Consider the following 23736-nt stretch of genomic DNA (forward strand, 5'->3'; position numbering starts at 1 on the left):
AGAGCCAGCATGACTCCCAACACATCCAAACACACGGTCTTCTTGCTCCCTCCTCACGTGCATGTCCTGTGACCGGGAACGTACCTATTTTCACGAAATTTTCCAAATATTTGTTTCAAACATTCATCTGATGAAACAGTGCATCACGTGCCCAAAAGACAGAACTCAGGGGTTCGGTTTCGGCTCTTACACTGATTCAGCACCAGCTGCTGCTGAGTAAGTCCCTTAGCATCTCTGGCCGTCACTGTCTGCATTTGTCAAACAGATACGAGGACGCATTTTTTGGCTCCCTTGCAACGCTGCAGAGAGGACAGGTTCATTAGTATTCATAGAAGCCCTTTGATTATCTGCAGGCTAAACAATTATGAGGTAAAACAAAGGTAGTGATCACAAATAATAAGGCAAAGAGTAAATACCAGAAGACACGTATAGCTAAAAAGTATGGGTTTCGGTTAGTAAACAGGGAAGTTCAAATGGTCAATGGCTGTCTCACTTCCAGGAGGAAGGTGTCTAGGACTATAAAAGGTCTCCTGGCCCAGCTCACTTCATTCGCTCATCTTCTCTTCCCTTCACCTCTCCTCACTCATCAACAGGGTAAGTGAGAACATCTAAACCTTCCTTCCTTTTTGCAAAAGAAAGATGCTATGGATATCTCATAACAGTATCCAAATATAACCGGGTATCCGGACTTTGGCTGAAGGTGGGGTTTTATCAGCTGTGCTAGGAACCATGGAGACGAGCTGGAAGCGTTAAAGGATGGGGAGGCTACAGGAGTATCGGTAGGGCCATGCAGAGCAAGGGGACCGAGAACGTTTCGGGAGGGCCCAGATGGAGGCCTATGTGCACGGTGCTTTGTGATTCTTGCTAAGGCATTAGGGACACCCTGGTACGAGTAGGTGGGCATCTCACTGTAGGAAAAAGACAAAGAGAAGGGTTACAAGCAAGTTTTGCTACAAACAAGACAGCACTCGGTTTCAGCTACTTGAATCTCCGAATTCAGCATAAACAGAGCTTAGAATTAATTCTGTGTTTCCAAATATCCCGATCCCAGTCACAGCCAGACTCTCTCTGTTCCTTCCAGCTTTGCCTACACTACTACCAACAACATGCCCAACGGAGGTTGCGGATGCTGCGGTGGAAATAACTACTCCGTGTGCTGCTACAGCAGCCCAAAGTGCTGCAAGACACCGATGTGCTGCTCGCAGTACTGCTGCCCCACCACCTGCTGCATGCCCATGCAGGCCTGCTGCTACACCATGTACAATAACGGCGGCTGCTGCGGCGGCAACGGCGGCGGCTGCTGCGGCCACTAAGCCCACCCGGCAAAGGGCAGGCAGGGCTGCGCTGCCTGCTGCTTCCCGCCTGGCTCACTCGGTGTTGGATATGGATATGGCTCTGGAGACGTCCCTGAACGCTCTTCCTCGTTTGCTTAGAGACTCTAGATCATCTCTCCTCTTCTTTGCCTGTCTTTAATCACCAGATGCTTGTAACGTGCTTTGAAGTTGCTACCCGCTGATCAGTGTGATTTTCCTTTGTAAGCACTAGTCCTGCTGTTAGTTTTCCTCTTGGTGTGTGGGATGTTTAACGCTGCTGATGCATCAGACTCTTGTTTTCTTGCTTTAATCTCCAATTAGTCATGAAAGACAATAAAATCTGTAAGTTATGACACTGCAAAATTCTGGTGTATGTTTATTCATTTATCTTTGTCTTTTAAATTATAGCTTTGGTCTGGGAATATTTTAGCATTTGTTTAGTTTTTGAATATAATAATTTTTTCTCCTATTTGTCATGCTACTGATGACAGCACCCCAGTATATGCAGTAAATGCCTTGGGTCAGTCTCTCGCCCAGGGAAAAATAGAGCTTGCTAGTGTCTGTACGTTACCTAACCTACAGGAGCATCCCCTTGGCCATGCAGTCTCATGCTACCTTTCCCCTGCTTATGACTTTGAAGATACACAGTCCGCAGTCAAAGCATCTGTATGGTCCTAAAGCCAGAGCGAAGGGTCTTCTTCTGTTAATGGAAATCTTTGCAGTGATTTTGCTGAGCTTTAAAGCAGGCTTCTGAAAAGGCTCGATACCTTGTCAAGAAGATTAAGTAGCCCAGCAAGCATGGTCTGCGTGATGCAGGGAGGGAGAGACACATTGAAAGATGTGGAGATATAAGTCTAGCCTGAAGGATTCAGAAATACTATCTAATCTCATCTGGAATGCTATTAAAATATGACAAATTTTAAGAGATGAGATTCAGAAATAAGATATTTGCACTTTGTGATACGTAAAATCCTCAGGAAGGGAAATTACTCCAAAACATCTCTTCTAACATGAAAAAACCCCAAACCTGCATAATCTTGGGACTGTGGTAATGAGTTATAAATCTAAAATCCTTGTTAGCTCTTAACCAAGGTCTTTTCCATCCTTACATGCAAGTCCCGTGGCTTCATCCAAGGCAATTACGTTTTCCCTGTAGCTAAAGAATAAATTATCTCGGCCGCAGCAAAGTCATCAGGTCCAGGCACGTGCCCTGGAGTCACACCCCTGAATTCTGCACATGCTTTTCCCAGTGATTCAAACCCAAACGCCACTGGACAAACCTCTGAGCATCTCTTACGGAGGCTCTGCCGTGGAGTGAGCGCATGGAAATACCTTTTGCGTTGACAGCCTGGGGCTGCCGTGAGAGATACTTTGCTGGTACTTAAAAAATACCTTGACCGTCCGCAGAAATGCAAAGTGGAGCAGCTCTGTGGAAAATGAGTCAAAGCAGAACTGTCAGAAAGGTGGATATGGTGCTTGACAAAGCCTGAAATGGTTAGTTCATGAGGTCAGTGCTCCTTTGTGGGGTCCTCGTTCCAGAGTTGCAGCGCATAAAAGGGCTTTCACTGTTGTACCCACTCACTTGACAGAGGTTCTCCGCACTTGGAAGGGAATTAATTCATTTTAAAAAGGAAAATATACACCCCATCCACAGCCCGATGTGCTGGTGTCCATAGGGACCCTGTATTCAGAGCTCACATCTTCCAGTCACCCATATTACACACAGGGCAGCAGCACCCGCTGGTCGTCATGGTCCTGGCGTCACCCTTGGTTCCCTCACCATCTCGCCGCCTGTCAGGTTTCCCTGTGCCCTGGAAGGTGATGAGCATCGTGTCCTGATATCCCAGACCTTCTCTGGCCCCATCCACAAAGCCAGCTGGAAAACCTCCCGTGTTCTCTCACAGAAAATTTCAACTTTCCACTAGCAAAATGAAACCCAAAGGTTTTTTTAAGATGGAAGACTATGAAAAAAAAAATACTTATTGACTGATAACATTTTCAGTGTCAGAAGATGGGTTTGTTTGGCAGAAATTGCAGTTTTGAAAGACCTAATTTTTCTTTCCGTGCTTTTTTAGATGTCTTCTGCAACTTCAGTGCTAGGGTACTCCATGAAGAAAGGTCATCGTATCAGGAAAAATGTTTTTAATTAATACCTGATGTCTATTTTTAAAACATTTTTAAACACTAAAATATTTTAAAGCATTAAAATATAACTTTCAAATGATGTTTTTTCTGAATCTCGCTAATCCAGAATTCAAAAATTTTTATACGTAATAAAAAGAAGTCCACCTGGAGTCCAGCATTATAAAATAAAAATCACAGTTTCTCAAAGTTAGCATAATAAAAAGAGGTTTTCCCACTTCTAATTATACCCAAGTAGAAACGACGGCCGAGTGAAGCCCCTGTGCCACCACGGGGCACTTCCAGCCGCAGACCATGGAAGGGTGGCAGGAGGCACGGCGCGGGGCAGGAGGCGGCCGTAAAATCATCCCATCCCCGTCGAGCGTCAGGCTGGATTTCCAGCTGCGAGTAAAACACCCAGAGAGCAGCGTGGGGAGAAACCCCAGCTCCACGGAGCACACCACGAACACAACGATTCCTGGGTTAGGGTTGATCGGGGTGGCGTTAACCTGAAACAGAGTTGAAAATAGATCACTTTTTATGAAAGCAGAATTCCACTGATTTTCCAATATTTTATTTTTTTAAAAAATTGCTCTTTATTCTGGCAGGAAGCTTGCTTGTTCTCAGTGATAGATTTTTCTCTGTTTTCTTTCAGCTCTGTGAAAAGCCATTGCCATTCGCCTACCCCTGCTCCAACCCCCTGTTTCAAGGCATGCGCCGTTGGGCGCCTGGACGTGGGACTGGACACCGGGACTCCCAGGCTTTTTTGTGGTTTTCCCACTGCTACGAGAGACTCCTTTTGGGCACATCACTCAGCATCACGGTATTCCAGGTATCCTTATCCCAGGATCCCATCTGACTAACATTAGGTAACAGCGTATTTGAACACGACTGATGGAACAACTAATTAGGTGATGTCCACTGCATATGCAAAGAGCTAAGCTGACATTACATCAAGGGAGATGCTAATTGCAGCTGATTAATCCAATAGCAAGTGCCAAAAAAAATATACATACAGAAATGGCACTCACTGCTCAGCTATTAATTCCCATGGCATGCCTCATTTCCAAGAGAGCTCGGCCGCATATAAAAGCTTTGGCCTCAGCACTGTCCTCAGGACTTGGACTCCCTGCTCAGCCCATCATCACTGGTCGCAGGGTGAGTTGGATTCTCTCAGTTGTCTCCGATTCCTCAGTTTGTTTCATAGAAAGAGCAAAAAAAATAAAAGAAGTCAGTGGGTTTTTTTTTCTTTTTCCCAGACTGTTTATCCCCGAGGACTTGGCCGCAGGATGCACTACTGCAAAGGTGACAGCGACCAGGACCTGTGCCACGACGGCTCGGTCTGTGGCGAGAAGGGCTGGACGTGGCACGGCTCCGGGGGGTGTTGCCATGAAATCCCGGTGGGCACCGCCGACCTGCCCCCTTGCCATGACCCTGGCAGCCTCAGCCGCGACATTGAGGGGTCCTGCCAGAGCGAGCCGCAAGGCTGCCAGCCCACGGAGCCGTGCCCACCCCAGAGCTGCTGCCCACCACAGCAAAGCTGCAATTTCGGCAAGCCGCGGAGGCGGGTGGAGGTGAGCCACGTGCAGCCCGTTTGCCCTCCACCCGTGAAAATCCATCGCCGGCCACTGCAGCAGTACCGCCCGCCCCTGCACTGCGAGGAGCCGGCTTGCTGCGGCAAGCCCCGGCGGCGAGTGGAGCAGTGCCCCACGGAGGATTCCTGTCCCCCCGTGATACCGCTTCCCCAGCCACTGCAGCGTTGCTCCCCCTGCATCCCATGCTGCTGCCCACCCATCCAGCGCTGCTGCCCACCCATCAAGTGCTGCTGCCCACCCGTCCAGCGCTGCTGCCCACCCATCAAGCGCTGCTGCCCACCCGTCCAGCGCTGCTGCCCGGCCACCATGCCCCTGCCACTACATCCCAACCAGCAGCAGCAAAAGCAGGTCCCTCTCTTGCCCCCCTGTCTGCAGAAGAAATGAGCACCGGGCCAGGGAGGTGCTGAGACCCCTTCCTGGCACGTGCCCGCGCGCTCCGTGGAGATGCTTCGCTCCTCGCTCAAACTGCCGATGACTCCCATCTCCACCTTCAGCACGACGCAACACCGCCGTGGCTGATGGCTCGTTGCTGCCCTTCGCACACTGGATTCAGGGTTCACAGTCCCCTGCTTGACCCCAGCACTGGCACTTTAAATTCCCAGGGTCCTCCCCTGCCAGCTAATAGGCTTTAATCATCCAAACCCCACTTTGCTCTTCCTCAGGGCAGAGCAGCCATTTCTGCCCTCTCTTGAGAAGGTGAGCAGCCTGGGGATGGAGAATCCGAATGGAAAGAGCCTGAGCAACGACAGGGAAACAGCCTACCATGGATTCACCTTCTCCCAAGGCCTCAGCGGACTGAGATTTCAGGGTTGTTCAAAAACAGAGACAGGACTGTACTGGGGAAAAAAGTACACGCTGTGACTGCAGGAGCATCAAGGACTCCTGCAATTTCATTTTCTCCCTGTGTATTCAAGAATAAAGTTGAAAAAATTTACTTGAAACCAGCTTCCTTCTTTTTTCACACCCAAAAATATCACCAACATTACAATGAGAAGATGTTAAAAGTCATTAAAATTCTCACAAGGAAACCTATAAATTTAAAATCAAAGTTAGAGTTCACCCATGAGGATTTCAGCTCTGGCTGTTGCGGTTTCACCAGGCTGAGCTCCATCCGTGTGCTGTAAAACCCTCTGCACTGTGGTTACCCACCGCAGGACCAATGGACGGACTTCACTACGGTCCATCAGCAAGTGATCTAGGTACAAAGAGTTTGCCCTATAATGTGTGCCATCGCCTTCATGAGCTAGATAGTAACACTGCACTGGGAGGCCATCCATCATATAAATGTTAATCATGATAATAAGCGCGTGTCCCAGCACGTTAGGTGTGTCTGTGCATGCCAGGAATGTCTTTCACTCGGTGCAGGAAGATGCAAGCCAGGCTCCTGACCCGCAGCTCCCCACTGCCCCGCTCCTGCAGGCACACCGGTAACATGCCGTTTCTCTCTCACTTAGCCAGAAAAACCTTCCACTAGGTGCATTAAAATATATAGTGTTGTTTCTTTGTATTGCCTTGGCATAGCCCCGGTGTGTCCTCACGGCCACTAGTAACCACCAAGGAAAACCAGAAGAAAAAAAGAAATTCATTCCAGTTTTCTTAACACAGAAAACCACAATTTATTTTTCTCACATCTCATTTTAACCAAACAAAAATCCACTTGCATGTGGACTTTAACTTCAGCAATCCCTTATTTTATTAGCTATTTTTCTTCCCAGCCTCTTCTCACCGGAGCCCAGGCACCATCCCGGCGTGGCGCCCGAAGGGCTGACTCAGAGCCCACAGACCAAGGGCCAGCTTAGTCCTCACGCCGGCTCTTCCAGGTCAGCTTTGGTCTCTCTTTTCTTCGGAGCTGCTTTTCGCCAGCTGCCCCAGCCCTGCCATCCCAGTTAGTCCATCCCAGCCACAGGACCGTTTCTCCAGCCGGCCCAGCTCCCATCCTCCAGCAGTTTCAGCTGCTCACTCCAATTTGGTGCCACCTGTAGATTTGCCAAGTCCACCCCATTATCCAGGGCATTAATGAAGGTGTTAAACAGCACCAGCACCAGTATCAGCCAGTTTTTCACCCACCGGTCCATACCCCCATCAGTTTAACTACAAAGCTGCCATGGGAGACTGTGCCAAAAGCCTTGCAAAAGTTGAGGTAGCGGCATCCATCGCACTCCCCCGTCCGCAGAGCCAGCCTCTTCATCACCAAAACCCATCAGCATGATTTGCTTTTGGTGACTCTAAGCTGGCTCTTCCCAATCACCTGTTTGTGCTTCAGGCACCTGAAAATGCTCCTCATGGGCAGCAGAAGGGGAAGGCCGGGACATTAGCACTGTGCACATCACGGCTCCTGACTCACGGTCACCCATCAGCCTCCACTCAGTGTTTCGGTCCTCTGGAGATGGTGAATAAGTACATCATTACCAGCCTCACATAGCCGATGTGCGGCTTAAACAATGTGAGTCCTTTATGTGCACCGCTCGGTAACTCCTTTATAATTAAGAGATGCTTATCTGGAATCGTGAGTCAAGGAGAACATGCCAAGCACTGGGAACAGCATCCAAATGGAGGAGATGTTTAGTCAATAAATAATTCAGTCCTCGTTCCTGCAGCGTGTTTCATTTACAAGGGGAACACTTGGAACCGTATAAAAGGTCTCTGTCCCTGTGCCTCTCACAGCCTGCTCTCCTGGTCAGCGTCTGCCTTCCCTCGTGAACTGGGTAAGACACATCCTGGAGCAGCCGGGTTCATTTTTGGATGGGTGTCTGGATTCAAGAGGTCGCGGACCCGGCACTGTCCTTCAGCCCATGCTCTACGCACAAGGGCTAGAGGATGGTGGGCTAAGCCAAGAAAGAAGCTTTTGGGGGACTTGGGTACGGGGTTTACAGCAATGCCACTATGCGCTGCAGTACCTTATGGTTGTCTCTGTCGTTGGAAGGGAAAAAAATGAAGGGTAAGGTCAGAAAGAGGGTTTGGACATAATATGACCAGTATTGGGCAACCGCAAGAATTTCCATTAGATCCAGGCTTTCAGGATAAGCAAGGCTGATTTATGAATAACTCACTAAAGCAGGTTCATGGGAAATTAAATTAAAACAGAGAAGGGAATGCAAGCCCATCTGGCCATGTCTTTTTCCAGTTTTTCCCTACAGTTCAGACATGATATACTCTTCTGGAAGAGAATCATACTTCAACTTGAACTCAACCTGGTATGATCCCTCGGGGTCCTGGCTGGACACCCGGCGCACACCCTTCCGCTACGGCTACAACAACTGCTGCTCAGGGTGCGACGGCGAAGGCGTTGAAGGCATGAGAGGGCACAACTACCGGCATTACGGCTACCGGCAGCCAGTCTGCTCCGAGAGGTGCCACGGCTATGCCGCAGCTGATTCGTGCCATGGAGGCGGGGGCTCGAGCTGCGTCCGGAGACCCACGTACAGCTACGGGTCATCGGGGGGATGCCACAGCTACGGGAGGTCAGTCTGCTCCGAGAGATGCCACGAGCCCTCAGGTTCGTGCCACGGAGGTGGTTCGAGCTGCGTCCGGAGACCCACGTACAGCTACGGGTCATCGGGGGGATGCCACAGCTACGGGAGGTCGGTCTGCTCCGAGACGTGCCACGGATCAGGGTACCAGGGCGGGAAGCCGCGCTACAGCAAGCCAGCGCAGTGCATCCCGCAGTGCTGCCCAGCGCAGCCCTGTCCCGCTCCGGTGCAGCAGGGCTGCGTGCCCGTGGCAAAGTGCGTCCCAAGACAGCAGCAAAAGCAGGTCTGCAAAGTGCCAGCCCAGAAGATCAAGTAGAGGACGTGAGGAGTAGGGGTGAATGAGAGAAACTTCTCATGCTTGCAACATCGCCTTGATGGTCAGCACGTCCCATGTTGCTCACAGACCTCCGCTCTTCCTGTCATTTTGCTTGTAACATGCTTTGAAGGTGTAACCCACTGTCTCTGTGAAATATTACATGCTATTTACTTCCTTATTTCACAGCAGACGTGGCGTCAATAAAAAATTACGGTTCGTAACCCCCTTGCATCAGTGTTTTCCGCTTCATCCCTTTGAATTGCTTCTGTTCCTTCTTGTGGCCAAAGGCGGTGTTTGCAGCATCCCCGTTCACCTTCACGTCGAGGTTCCTGGCTGACTCAATCTGGTGTATTTTTATTCCTACTCCAGAAAACTTCCCCATCGAGAAAGAACTAACAGTTTTCATCACGGACTCTTTATGCAACCCAGCAATTAAATACTAATATACTAATGTAAAAAAAAAAACCCACACACTTCATCAGAGAAGTGAAAAGGAGAGGGTCTGCTTGGCACGTCATTTCATCCACTGATGAGGCAATGGGTGCAGTTTGACTCGTATCAGAAGCCTCCAAAATAAGCCCTGGGAAAAAAAGTCGGGGCGAGGGTTCAGCAATAGGAATGGCACAGCTAGTGCGGAGCCAGAGGGGATGCCGAAGCTGGTGGAAGAGGAATGCTCTGGTCCATGGTCCGTTACACCTTCAGAGATCCCAAGGACAGCAGATGCCCCCCAAGGGAGGCAGCTCCTGCAGGACCTACGTGTCTTCGGCAGCCGGCGCTCAGTGGCGCTCGGTGCCAGTCTGACAGCTGAGAGATGTTGGGAAAGACCAGGGACGGGGGGAGACGTCCCAGAGCTGAAGACTGACACAGGCAGAAATGGGGAGCATCTGGCCAGGAATACATGTCAAATGGAAATTAGAAACAGGTCTGTAGACATCGGGGGGGACTTGGCTGGATCTGCTCTCTCTAATGGAGCGAAAGGCCCCAGACTCCCTGTAAGATTTCAGGTTAGAAGAGGAATCCTCATAAAGTCAGAAGAGGAATCACCTGGGAGGGTTGTTGCAGCAAAGCCGGGATCTGGAGTCAGTGACTCACAGCATCATGTCCCAGGTGGCTCCTCACACCTCACCCAGCCCAGGCGAGAGCTTCCATCGTCTCCATCTCCCCGTGTCCCGCCTGGCCCAGCCTGCAGGATGTGACACATCGCAAAATCAGCCGCTTCGAAACCTCTGCAGTGGAGATTTCTCCTGCAGCACGATATGGATAAGGGAAAGAAGTAAAAGCAGGCACAGGGTGCACCTTCCTGGGATGGAGGTTTTATAGGTGGACGTGCAGGGGCTGCCGACATGCTCTGCCCTGACACTGCAGCAAGCCTTCCTTGCCAACCTCTTCCTCACACACGTGCGGAGGCTGATGCCAACGTGCATTACGGAGCACACAGTTCCCGTCCCGAGCAGGGCTCGGTGGGGGGGCCCAGCCCTGGGGGCAGCCCAAACGCCCACCCCACGGGCTGTGCGGTGTATTGCAATGGCTCGGCTACCCCAGGCGCACACAACACCGCTTGTACAAGCCTCGGGGACCTCGGTGGAAAGAAACATGCCAGCAAGAGTATTAAAGGATGGGACTGTGGCAAGGGCATCCAAATCCACTTTCAAATCCCCTCTGAAGCTTGCTGGGCTGTGGAAGAGAGGGCTGGAGGAGACCTCAGGAGGGCAGCTCCCGCTTCCCACACCCCGGGGCAGGATTTGCTCTGCTTAAGCTATTTTGACATAGATTAGTCAAACTTCTAATGAGAGGGATTTCACATGAGCAGTCCCTGTCTGAAGCAAAAAAGAGATCTTTGTGTTTAAATCACTTCTCAGGGATTTGGAGGTTTGAACTTGTACCTGAGGTGTCCCCCGGATCGGTCTAAGATCTTGGGTTTTTTTCTGTGCTTCATGTATCTCATTCACAAATAGAAAACCCATAACTGACATATGGAAGAATCATGACCACATATAAGCCACCCAGAAACCATGATCCAAACTGGGGAACAAATCATCTCCTGAGACTTGTATTAGGACAACTGCAAAGGCAATTCCTTGCATAAAACGAACAAATTACCCAAAGAAGAAAACCACCATCCACTCAGAATAGGATCAAGGGACACAGGGAAGCCTCTCCCAAAGACTAGGAGTTTTGCAGGAGGTATGTGGGGCTCAGAGACCAGCTGTAGGGTCAATATGGTCCCGTCTTGTACATGGGTCCAGGTGTCCAATGTGCGTGAGCATCCTCCCCACCAGGCCATGCTCAGGTGGATGCCTCTATTGCCGAGAGAAATGATAAACCTGTTTGTCACCATCCACGTGATCTGGGGTGTAATTAGTGAATTGTGAATAATAGTTTCACAAGAATATATATTCTTCTGACGTTTGTGAAATATCCCCAGACATGTTCTGATTTCCTCATGTACCAATTTGTTCAAGTGATTCAGCTCCATTGGTTAGCAATGAATCTCCTTGGCTCTGTATTTTATTTTAATCCAATCTGTGCTATTACTAATATTACAGTGGCCTCTAGAGTCGTGGATGAGATCAGGTCTGGTGCGTTCTGTAGGCAGAAAGACACTTTTCTCCCCAAAGCAGTGTGTTAAATCAACGGAGAGGCGGATCCCGATGCCCTCTCCGACCTACGCTTCAGGACGGAGGCAAAGACGGAGGAAGGAGCTCAAAGAGTCACAACACTTTCCACCCTGCATTTTGTCTGATCAAAGTGTAATAAAAGTAACCAATAACAGATATTTGGAGCAAGTATCGTGGGAATGGGACGCTGCTGGAGACCTTTTGTCTTCCCGAGCCTTCTGCCTGGACGCTTTCTGTCTCCTATGGGGTTTTAACCCTGTTTGGGTTAGAAGTCTCTCCTTCAGCAAAGAAAGGACTGACTTGAAATATTGCAACACTCCTTTCAGTGCTTTTTTTGCTGTTTTACTCAGAAATAGGTTTCTCTTTGACATTAGTCCCCGGCCACATCCCACCACCTGCATTTGCCCACTCCCATCGTTCCAACTGGACACGTCCAGCAGGAGTTTGCTTCAAAGTCTCGCATCACCACCTCCCACCTCTAAACCCCAACCCCAAACCTTATTTGTTCTCTTTCAAGCCCCTTTTATTTTCTGGATCCCTTTGCAACCCAGTGCACCAGCCCACCCCCCTGCCCCACCTTCCCAACGCTAACATTTTTGTGTTGCCGATTCGGGCTTACGGCTGCTTTGCATTAGGTACAAGAAGCAGGTAAATGCTTCAGTCAAAGGCAGCAAGACCATCCAGAAACCTCCCCATCCCTGCACGTGAACCACATCAGGCGTGGTGGGCAATTAACATTTTTATGGAGTAACGAGAGGAATGGCGATCCCAAAGGCGGGATATTGATCTGTTTGTAACACCATGAGTCAAAACAGCAGCGTAAAAACTCTCCAATTAGCAAAGTGCTCGGGTTAGTGAACAATCAAGTCCCTCCAGTGGGAGCTCATCTTGTTTCCGGAGAAAAAACACCGGGCGTCCTATAAAAGACCTCGCACCCCATTTCTCCTCGTTGTCTCAGCTTCACGTCTCCTCTCGAATCCCTGCTGAACAGGGTAAGTCCAGCTTGATCAAACTTTTGCCATTTTAATGATCACCATCTTTGTCCTGGTCCTGAGGTCTTCACCACTGTGCTCACACGTCTCGTCTCTGTGACTCTCTCTGGTCGCAGTTGCTCAGTCCTTCTGCCTGGGTTTTCTCCATCCACGTCTATACACAAATAATAGAAAACAACTGGGAAAACTTAGAACTTACTGATTCAGACAGATGAGGACAGGAGTCTTCAGGTCTAGCTCTGGATTGTGTCTGGCCACCACTTCTCACTAATCACTAAGTGCTTTAACTTCTATCTTACATATTTGCTAAACATAGAAGAGAAAGGAAAGACTTGCTGAAAGGAAGATAGCACCGTGTCCTCTGTACAGGTCAGGGACCGCTACGGACAGACAGGCATTGCTAATTTTCCTCTCCTCTTCAAGAACCTGGCTTATAATGGGAATTTATTCTTGATCTATAATCCCATCTAATTAGACATCTATTACTGCTAGCTGACAGACATCAGAGTGTTTCTTGTCTTTGCACCCACTTAAAGATGATAGTCTTTCCAGCAGGTCCGCAAAGATGTGCTCCCGCCAGGACAAAGACCAGCACCACTGGCAAGAACGATCCTCATGCCACGGCAGTGAAGGGTGCCACAGGAGCAGCGGTGGATCTGGATGCCACGGGAGCAGCGGGGGATCCGGATGCCACAGGAGCAGCGGTGGATCTGGATGCCACGGGAGCAGCGGTGGATCTGGATGCCACGGGAGCAGTGGGGGATCCGGATGCCACGGGAGCAGTGGGGGATCCAGATGCCACGGGAGCAGCGGTGGATCCAGTTGCCACGGGAGCAGTGGGGGATCCAGATGCCATGGGAGCAGTGGGGGATCTGGGTGCCATGGGAGCAGTGGGGGATCCTGCCATGGAAAGCCACAGGGTTGCCAGCAGCAAATTTATCAAGTATCCTCAAAGATGAAGTGATCAGGACGTTATCTGCATGTTATGCACATGCATGTCCTTGGTCTTGTGTGAGTTCAGAAAGCTTTACCTGTCTCCTAGCAGTCTTCAAAGAAAATGCCTCCTCTCCCTCCAGTGGCAAGTCCTGTATCTCTGATGAGCTTATCTACGGGTGCTAAAATAAACTGTGTACGCTCACACTGGCACGGTTTTCTCCGTATCGGTCGGTAACTATATAGAAATCACTATGATTCGGAGTTCATGCGAGTTTTGTGTTCATGATTTTTCTTTCTCCTTGTATTTCATATCACCTTGCGCTTGTTTAACGGCCCAGAAGTTACCCTGCCCAACACAAGCCATAGGGGCAGGCACTGCCACGCTCTCCCTTATGGACTCCAAAGGCAAAGAGAGAGAATAAAGATTTTTAAATGCTGACATTTTAGGAGGCCACCTCAGGCCTCTGCAGTGCAGGCAGCTCTCCTCCACATCACCTTCCCACAGATCTAGGGACCCAAAACCCCCCACCAAGACCCTGCAGGCTGCATTGCTTAAGCCGTCGGGGCCAGCTCTGGGCACAACCATGGGACAGAAAAAGTTCTATAGGCAAAGGCACCCGTGATGGGGCAGAAACGCCCTTTTTTGCCATCTGGCCCCAAGGTGCCATCCTTGATGCAGATATTGCCACATGTTTGCGACACACACCCCCGCCCCAAGCCTTTCTAGAAACCCTCTGCCCCGTAGTCCAAGACCCCTGGGTTGAGCCAGGGACATTGCAGGACGCTGGTGTTACACAACGAGCTGATAAATTTCTTCTCAGCTTGTAATTAAAATTAATTGTGTAATTTATTGGTCTGGTATTGCCATTCTTGAAATGGATGTTGCCCTGATAAGATTATTCTTGAGTGTGTCACGATGATCAGAAATATCTGGCATTGCTGAAAAGGGTGCAGGCTGGAGCTGACTCCCTGGACAGGCTGCCTGCTTCTGGCGTAGGAATCATCCGAAAAGGCTGGTTCTGTGGGTCTGGCATTTGCCTTAAGCCCCCATTGCAAACCCCATTTTCAAGGCGTGTTAAGGTGAACAGCCACAAAATCTAGAGGTGCCCAGGACTGGTGTCTGGGTGCTGCTGATCTTTAACACAACATGAGGAACTGAATACAGTGTGATGTTGAGAGCCAGAAATTACTTTGAGCCTTTTTTTCATGGAGAGTTTTTACTATATTTCTTCTGATGCCAGAACAAAACACAATTAAACAGAAGTGATCAAACCTGGGTACAGTTTGCCCTGACACTGTTCTAGTTCATAATAGCAATTAAGCAATACAAAAGAAGCATTTAGGTTGCGTACCTGGTTCATTAACCCCGCCGTGTCTGCCTGCCTTTCCAAAAACCCTCCACGTTTCGGTAACGGCAAATGTGTCAGATGTTTTTCAGGTTGCAGGGACTGCTCAGGACTTGCAGTGCCTTAACAAAGGTTTGGGCACTTGCATTCAAAGCAGGAGCCTGCAAGAGGCCAGAGAGGCACCTCAGTGCCTTGCAGCTTGTTTAGTTTCCCAGCTGCTTCCCGAAGGATGCCGGGTCTCTCAAACAGCATTAGCAAAGGGGGATGGGGCTGAGCCTCCATCTCACTGTGCTCAGCGTCTGGGAAGAGCATAAAAACTTAATCAGCATGGAGAAATTAAAATAAAAGACAGGAGAGGTGGACCAAAAATACCAAATACTCGAGCATTTCTGTGGGCAAGTGAAATATTTTTCACCCAGTGTTTTCTAAGCACTTTTGCACTGACAAAATCACAGCAGGTCCCTATTTCAGCCAGCGATACTGGTTTTCTTTTATTTGCTGCCTGTTTAGTTACTGAAATGTCTTCCACAAGAAGTGGCAGAAAAGGGCAAAACAAGATCCGTGGTCCTAAGCGCTTCCTAGCCCGTGCAGCAGAGGTACAGGAAAAGTACAGGGAGTATCTCAAATTATTGCTTGCAATTAGCTCTCACTAAAACATGGTGCCTGGCCTGGCCTGAAGGTTTGTGTGGGCCTGTGCAGCCGTCCAAATAACACTCAGATTTCTCGGCCAATTACGAGCTAATTAGGGAGCAGGGAATAATGCTCCAAAAAGGATGTTCCTACAAGTCTGGAGAAAGTCCCCAGGGTCTGCCAGCTCCCCGCAACGTGGCACCCCACCCCAGGTCACCGTGCGTCACCGAAGGCAGCACCCATGGGAGCCCTTCTCCACGTGGCAGCGCCGAAGCCACTCACAACCTGGAAAAAAAACACTGGCGCTGCGGCTCCGGCGTTATTCACGGGCTGAAAGTTAACCACATAATTATGTACCTCGCTACCTAGGACGTGTCTTCCCCCTTCCAAAAATAAGAATCCAGAATGCTTTTGGTCCTTCTCACCACAGCAGGAAACTTTTGATGGACAAAAAATGTTCTACACGGGCTGTCTTTTCACTCTCTTCACCATTCCACTGTATTTCAACTGGTTCTAAGAGAAAGAAGCCAACGGTGGTACCAGTCAAATTGCTGCTAAGGAAGAGTTGTCTACCATGCCAAAGGCGTCAGTGGTACTTACAGGCATATCTCTGGCTTTATGGGCGTTTGCAGGACTAGGGCACCTCAAGACCTTTTAAAAGGTTGGTGTGATTTAGGTATATGACATTATTCCCCCCTCTAAAGTGCAAAGCACACCCCAGCTGTGATCAACACAAAAAAACAAACTGGCAAAGCTGTGGAAACCAGGGCCACCCACACTCCTCCCCCATTGGAGCTAAGCACAGGTAGAGCTGGCAATTAAATATTTCTGCGGCACAGGAAAGACAACCGATAACAAGAGGCAATACCCGGCACGGATGAGGTGAGTCACGCAAGCAACCCAGAGAGTGGGGAGGCAAAAAAAGAGCACAGGGAGGTGCTTTATTTCCTGATGGGGTGTGCAGAGAGGGTATAAAAGCACTCCTGTCTCAGAAAGCCTCATTCCCTCCTCGTCCCTTCACTGCAGAAGCGTCTTGGGTAAGAGCAGGGATGCTGCGGGGCTTTGGGGCTCGGCGCAGCTCCTGGAACTCTCTGCGAGGTGGATGGGTTTGGAGAGGGCTGAGCCCCACGCCTCGTACTGGGTTGGGGTTTGCTCTGTGGGTGCTCATGAGCAGGGAGGTGGGGTGAGGAGGGAGCACCGGGGACACGGAAAGAGAGCAGAGAGGTTTGGACTTGGAGGGCGGCTCTGGGGTGTTGCTCCGCTCCCTCAGGGAGCAAGATGCCTCCGGTTTGGAGAGCCAGCCGTGCTCAGCATGCCCAGCTTTTCCAGACGCTCCCAGCATCTTTGGCTACGGCTTTGGTGGGACAATCCCATGGGTGACATAAGAAGCTGGTGCAAGGTTTAAAGACGATTGTGGGGTCTGGCAAAGGCTGGATAAGTGTGCATCCAGATTTCTCTTCCCTGGAAGAGCAGAAGCAGGAAACGAAAGCCCCTGACAGCTCCTCTCTCCCCACAGGACACCCCGACACAGCAATGTGCTCCCGCCAAGAAAAGGACCAGTGCCACAAGCAGGAGCGCTACACCCGCCAGACCAGCGGCGGCTGCCACGGGAGCGGCGGTGGCTGTCACAGCTCCGGCGGCGGTGGCTGTCACAGCTCCGGCGGCGGTGGCTGCCACAGCTCCGGCGGTGGTGGTGGCTGTCACAGCTCCGGTGGCGGCGGTGGCTGCCACAGCTCCGGTGGTGGTGGCTGCCACGGGAAGCCACAGGTGCAGTGCCAACAGCAGCAGCAGCAGCAGCAGGTCCACCAGCTGCCCTCACAGAAGATGAAGTGATGGGGCGTCCCACACGCCCTGGCTCCAGCAGCAAAGGCCGTGCACGGAGCAGCTCCCTCCAGCCTCCCCAAAGCTCTGCAAGCCCCGGGGCTGCCCGGCTGCAAACCCTCTGCTCTGCCCTCCGGGACCATCGCTCCCTGGAGAAGGGCCTTCACCTCTGCGTCCCTGCTGCCTCCGCCTGATGTGCCAGGCTGTGCTTCGGCCCCATGCGGTGCCCGTGAGCCAATAAAGCATTAAGTTCCTGAGACCTCTCTTGTGTTGGCATTTTCTTAAACTCCTCATCCTTATTTTCCATGTGTGCTACAGGGGTGCAGCTGGGTGTGGAGGAATATAGGGTCTATACAGTTACTAGCAGGTCATATATCTTAATCGGGGGGCGTCACCCTCAGAAAGCGCCCAGCCCTTCAGCACATCTGCGCTAGGAGACCGTTCAGTGTTGCGTTTCAGAGGGAACGATACTGCTGCGTAAAAAACACTGCAACTGAATTCAGCGAAGTCTTTACTTCTTGTGTTTTCTGAAGCTTGTCGTGCACATACCGGTGGCAGATAAACTCATCTGCCTCCATGAGCTGCGCTAAGGGATGCAAATAGTCAAGGGAAGAGCTGGCAGAGAGAGAAGCCAAATCCGTCTCCGTGCACAGCCAGGACCTGGCAGAGGCGCGGCAGCAGGAATGGCAGGGAGGCGACCAGGGAAGGGGTTTTGCAGCTGGGAGCAGCCTGGCCCAGATGTGTTACAGCCCCGTGCAAAGGATGAGCGAGGGGAGCCAGGCAGTGCAGCCATGCCCTGCTGCCAACCCCACTCATCCCAAGAAAACCCTAGAAGTGATTGCTACTCATAGGTTTTGAGGTTCCTTTCCTTTGCCTTTTAGTTTTTTGACTGTTTGAAGATTCATCTTTTCCTGTAACCACAATAAAAAAGGACAGATGTTTCTCTGCTTCCATTTTGATGTGGTTTTTGCTTTTAACTGAAAGCTGGACTTTCATGTCTGAGAGGCTGGGGACTGCAGGAAAAACACCAGCCGTTATGAAACTTGGCACGTGGTAGGTTACACTGGATATACTCATATGCCCTTTCTCATGGAATGAATGAGATCATCACCCGAATAGTAAACCAGCATTAAACTCTTCTTTGCAGAACATCACCCCTGACCTGGGCAAGACAAAACTGCTACTAATATCCGCCGGAAAAAGACAAAAACAGATTGCACAAGGCTCATGCACAGAAAAGCGTTTGTCCTTGAGACTTTAGTCACTGGTTATTATTTCGGGTGGTGGGAGGGATGCACATAGCAATAGCAAGAAGCCCCGTGGACATCGCGCTCAGCCCGCGCAGGAACCGGCCCCTTCTGTGCGTGCACGCACTTGCTCCCGCAGCCACATGGGTTACGCCTGCAGCGCACACAGCTCTAAGTGGGTGTCTGCCCAGTTCCTCTCCTAAATGCAATTGCAGGCACCGGTTTCTATACGAAATTTCATGACATCAGCGGCAGTCAGCGCGGCAAATGCCGGCTGCGTTTCGTGCTGGGCGAGCCACGGGTGTGCGATCCTCCCCAGCAGACAGACAGCCGTCGCCACCAGGTGGGAGGCTCGCGATGGGTGGTTCAACTAGCCAAAATTTTGGATGTGAGCAGCGTGAGCCGCTCGTGGCCTGAGGGCACCTGTAGCCCTGGGTCAGGGTTCATCCCGTTGTCACCGCATCCCCCTCTGCTCAAGCTGGGCCACGTGCGGGACACGGGGACCCCAGGGCCAGCTCAAGCCCCTGCCAAAAGGTGATCACCTGAAGCCAAACAGGAGCCACCCAACAGCTTCCAAGAGAAGCAGAGAGGAGCTAATTTTAAGTGCCACTAGCGGTGCTGAGCATAACAAAGGAGCACCAGTTGCTGTGTGTCTTGGGAAAGACCGGCTTTCAGCTCAAACAGCCCAAGCCCCGGTGCTATCCCCTCCTCCCTCGGAGAGCTGCCAAAGCATTTCTCTTTGGCAACAAGGTGGATCTTTGTGTCTGTTTGCATGGCTCCCCAACGTTATCTTCTATGTCTCAGGCTTTTTCTTGCCTTTATCCTGCAAATAAGGAGCTGTGGCTCACTTTGTGGGGTGATGAAGTGCTGGGCAGCTTTTTGAACAGGAGAAAGCTGTGCAGAAGGGCCATCTCTGGAGCTCCGGCTTTGCTCCAGAAGATGGACTGATGTAGCAAGAAGCACCAGATGAGTCTTTTAATTCCCCAGTCTTCGTTTCCTGATCTTTGTCACTAAGAAGATGGAAATAGCTACTCTTTGTCAATGATGCACTCGGTGACCTTGCTTAGATGCATGTGAGCATACCAGGGCTTGAAAGGCTTTCCGCAGTCCCCAGGCCGCCTTCTGCTGGTCAGGTGCCTTTTGGGGGGAATTCACACCCTTTAGGTCAAGGAGGGGAGCTAGAAAGCCCCTGTGGAAGACCTGAGCCCCTTCTCTAGAGGAAGCCCAGGGGGACTTTGTCCTCGCCCTGCTGGCTGTCCCCATGGCCATGGCAGCTCTTTCAGACCAAGCATCTAAGGGAGAAGAGGGAGCAACTTTCCACTCCTTTTTACCTGGGTTATTTCTGGCTTTATCTGTTGCCGTCTCAATAGCAGGGATTAGACTCTGAGAGCAGAGCCTCATGGGATGGGGTTATAATTACGCCTGGATTTAATTTAACAAAACAAACCCCAAACAGATGGGCCTTTGGAAACCCAGGCACCCACGGGTTTTCCTATTGAGGGCAGGTGAGGCTGGCAATTAGATACTTATGTGGCACAGGAAACAGATAAAAAAGGAATGATACCCATCACGAATGAGTCAGGCGAGCGATGTAAACAGAGGGTGGTTTGATGGGGATTGGGTATTAAATTAATAGATCGCTGTGACAGAGAGCTGTCTCATTTCCGGGAAAAGGGATCTGAGATCTCTATAAAACTGCTCGTGTCCCAGGGATCTTCACTCCATCCTCTTGTGTTCCTCTCAGGCTCAGGTAAGTCTGGTGGATTTTCCTTCTCTGGGGACTCGTTTATCGGCAAGGGGTGCGTAGCGCGGGTTTAGCGCAAACCCTGCGGCGGTGGCGGGGGGATGCTCGCGGGGCAGCGGGGTGCGTGGAGGGAGGGGAGGACTGCCATACGAGGATGGGCTGGGAGAGCTGGGTTTGTTCAGCCTTGAGAAAAGGAGGCTCAGAGGGGATCTCATCACCGTGTACCAGTACCTAAGGGGCAGCTACAAAGAAGATGGAGACTCCCTTTTCACAAGGAGTCCCATGGAGAGGACAAGGGGGATGGACACAAGTTGCTCTTGGGGAGATTCCGATTGGACACCAGAGGGAAATTTTTCACAGTGAGGACAGTCACCGTTGGAATAATCTCCCCAGGGAAGGGGTTGGCTCGGCCACATTGGACACCTTCAAGAGTCATCTGGACAGGGTGCTGGGCCATCTTGTCTAGGCTGGGCTCTGCCTAGAAATGTTGGGCTAGATGATCCCTGAGGTCCCTTCCAGCCTGGGATTCTGTGATACTGTGACCTGTCTCGCGGCTGGGCCATGCCATGCTGCTACACCCAGCTGATTAAATCCTCTGTTGGTGGACACGAGGCTCTGCTCCACACCTCGGGGGTCTCCTGGGATCCAGCACAGCAGTGTTGGGGAGGGGAATTGCAAACAGGGCACACACAGGCGCCCCAGGATCGGGGTCCTGGGGCAATGAGGGTGGTGGGACATGCAGCAGCCCCTGACAGCTCCTCTCTCCCCACAGGACACCCCGACACAGCAATGTGCTCCCGCCAAGAAAAGGACCAGTGCCACAAGCAGGAGCGCTACACCCGCCAGACCAGCGGCGGCTGCCACGGGAGCGGCGGTGGCTGTCACAGCTCCGGCGGCGGTGGCTGTCACAGCTCCGGCGGCGGTGGCTGCCACAGCTCCGGCGGTGGTGGTGGCTGTCACAGCTCCGGTGGCGGCGGTGGCTGCCACAGCTCCGGTGGTGGTGGCTGCCACAGCTCCGGTGGTGGCGGCTGCCACGGGAAGCCACAGGTGCAGTGCCAACAGCAGCAGCAGCAGCAGCAGGTCCACCAGCTGCCCTCACAGAAGATGAAGTGATGGGGCGTCCCACACGCCCTGGCTCCAGCAGCAAAGGCCGTGCACGGAGCAGCTCCCTCCAGCCTCCCCAAAGCTCTGCAAGCCCCGGGGCTGCCCGGCTGCAAACCCTCTGCTCTGCCCTCCGGGACCATCGCTCCCTGGAGAAGGGCCTTCACCTCTGCGTCCCTGCTGCCTCCGCCTGATGTGCCAGGCTGTGCTTCGGCCCCATGCGGTGCCCGTGAGCCAATAAAGCATTAAGTTCCTGAGACCTCTCTTGTGTTGGCATTTTCTTAAACTCCTCATCCTTATTTTCCATGTGTGCTACAGGGGTGCAGTTGCATTAACAAACACGCTCATGCCATTTGTTACGCTGGTTTCTTTCTGAACCCTCATGATGCTCCAGCGACCGGCCACAGTCAGTGTGGATCATCTCTGAACGCTCACCAGCTCTGCTCTCCTCCACCAGCTGGGACCAATGGGGCCCAGGTGATGGGGAAAGCGCAAAAACATCTCCCCATCCCACCTCGTGTCCTGCTTGGACCCTACACCCCGGGGGCAGCGCTGGTCCTGGGTGCCCCCCGGTGCTTCCACACCCCCAGGGCTTTGCATTCCTGCCCCGTCCCCTTGGGGCTTCCCCACTAAAACAGCTTTTTTTACACACCTTTGAGCAACCTCCTACCCAGGAGGCTACTTATGATCACCGGCTGGCTCACAAAAATCATGCAGGCATCATGTTGTATAGTTTTTATTGCTTTTTTTATGGCATTACAACCATTTATGGAAGAAGGAGAAGAAAAATACGCCCCCAAAAAAATTCCATTTGGATATTTACAATGCAGAAACATCACAGCTAAGATGGCTGATGTAATAACCCATTCAGACAGGTTACAGCTGAAGGACCAGACCCTGCCCTCATTAGCCTGAGAAGAATAAACTACTGCAGAAAACATCCATCCGTGTAGTAAAGTGATCGTAAAGTGATCGTAAAGTATTGTCAGAAACTACATGTCTTCCCCTGACTTTCCAAAAACTTGCAGATTGGAATATATCTAATACAGACCTGATAACGACCTGCAATATTTTGATCCAGTGAAACTCAGTGTTTCTACCATCCTTTCCTTGCTATTAAAAAAGCGCCTTGTTTTCTTGGTTTATATATCGGGAGCAATATTTTAACCAAGCGTGGCAGAGGAAAGCAGTCCTGTTTCCTCATCCTCTGGCCACTCATTGTTGGTAGGATTTCTTTGTGCTCTGTGGGGGTTAATTACACACAGAAGTAGGTAAAAGCTTTCCATAAAATAAAAAAATGAGGACTGAGCTTCCCTTTTTTTTTTAATGGAAAAGAAAGCCAGCATTCTGCCCCAGCTGCGTTTATTAGACTGAAACATCCTTATAGGTGTTGAGGTGCATTTTTAGTTCCCCCCAAACCCGTGGGAATTTTGCTGATGTCTTCAAATGAGCTGGAGATTAACTCCTGACCACAGACTTTTAATTTTCCTTGAAGAGTTGCCACTCTTTATTCATTATTACTGTACAGCCTGAGTCAACTAATTGCATGGCTCATTCCAACCCTATTGACTAGTGATTTTTCACTTTCTACCAATTAAAAACAAAAGGAGCTCATGGAGGAAGGGGTTGACATGTCAGCCGTTTCTCTGCTGTTGTGTTTATGAGAAGAAAACAGCAAATCTGCCCCCACCCACCCCCACCCAGCCTTCAAGCCGCACTTGCAAAGCACCCCAAAGAGACACCCGTGGAGCATCGGGACAAAACAAGAGACCCAGGGTTATTTTTGCCTCATGGAGGTAATACGTGGAGCAGGACATGGTCATCACATCTCCCTCGCCGACGCTGGTGCAAGGGTAGTTGTCGCCTACACCACTGGAGCAGAGAGAGCCTGAAAGGGCACGAGGTGTGATCATACCATGCCCACACGTTGCTGGCGTCTCTGTCTTTTGCCCATGGGGCAGTTCAGGGATCCTACAGGAGAGGGAAGAAAACCCTATGGGGAGTTCACCCGCGACTGCCCCACAGGGCAGCATCCCTCCCCGCCAGTCCCCGCTTCCCCACCGCCCACCCTGCAATACCTCTGCCTCGCACTAAGCTCGTGCCCGATAAGCTTGTGCAATTTTATTGGAGTTATTAGAGCTGATTAAATATTCTCTGGGTCCCCGTGGAGCTGGAGCTCACCTCCTGGCTCCATCCCATCCTCCCCGATGGATCAGGCTTGCTGGGACAGCCGCAATGCGTAAAGCAGACGTGGGAAGCCAGGCACCACCCTGGGGTGACACCGGTCCCGAGGAAGGATCTGTCCCCACCTAACAAGGCAACGCAAATGCTGTCCGGGAGCTTCGCCTGCCTGCTGCGCTCCCTGAGCTCTCCCTTACCTCCTTGCCTCCGTGCCCCAGGAGCGGCGGCAGCCGCCCTTCAGTACACACAGTGTTTGGCAGAGCCCCTCTCCTTCTTGTTCATGGGCTCGGTGTCCGAATCCGGCA

The 23736-nt window shown here is 51.2% G+C and overlaps 5 protein-coding genes across 5 annotated transcripts; all 5 read left to right on the top strand.

Moving 5' to 3' along the window:
- Positions 1–4723: 4723 nt before the first annotated feature.
- LOC135318188 (DBF4-type zinc finger-containing protein 2 homolog) lies at positions 4724–5413 on the top strand. Its single transcript, XM_064475154.1, has one exon. It carries the CDS (start codon positions 4724–4726, stop codon positions 5411–5413), a length of 690 nt encoding a protein of 229 aa, XP_064331224.1.
- Positions 5414–8173: 2760 nt separating this feature from the next.
- LOC104051426 (keratin, ultra high-sulfur matrix protein-like) lies at positions 8174–8815 on the top strand. The gene has a single exon (XM_064474721.1). The coding sequence runs from the start codon at positions 8174–8176 to the stop codon at positions 8813–8815; it is 642 nt and encodes a 213-aa protein (XP_064330791.1).
- Positions 8816–12990: 4175 nt separating this feature from the next.
- Positions 12991–13389, top strand: LOC104051425 (sericin-1-like). Its single transcript, XM_064474892.1, has one exon. The coding sequence runs from the start codon at positions 12991–12993 to the stop codon at positions 13387–13389; it is 399 nt and encodes a 132-aa protein (XP_064330962.1).
- A 3481-nt stretch (positions 13390–16870) lies between these two features.
- On the top strand, positions 16871–17170 carry LOC135318016 (loricrin-like). Its single transcript, XM_064474814.1, has one exon. The coding sequence runs from the start codon at positions 16871–16873 to the stop codon at positions 17168–17170; it is 300 nt and encodes a 99-aa protein (XP_064330884.1).
- Positions 17171–20938: 3768 nt separating this feature from the next.
- On the top strand, positions 20939–21262 carry LOC135318014 (loricrin-like). The gene has a single exon (XM_064474809.1). It carries the CDS (start codon positions 20939–20941, stop codon positions 21260–21262), a length of 324 nt encoding a protein of 107 aa, XP_064330879.1.
- Positions 21263–23736: the final 2474 nt, after the last annotated feature.

The sequence above is a fragment of the Phalacrocorax carbo genome, chromosome 28 (genome assembly GCF_963921805.1).
Source record: "Phalacrocorax carbo chromosome 28, bPhaCar2.1, whole genome shotgun sequence".
Taxonomy (NCBI): domain Eukaryota; kingdom Metazoa; phylum Chordata; class Aves; order Suliformes; family Phalacrocoracidae; genus Phalacrocorax; species Phalacrocorax carbo.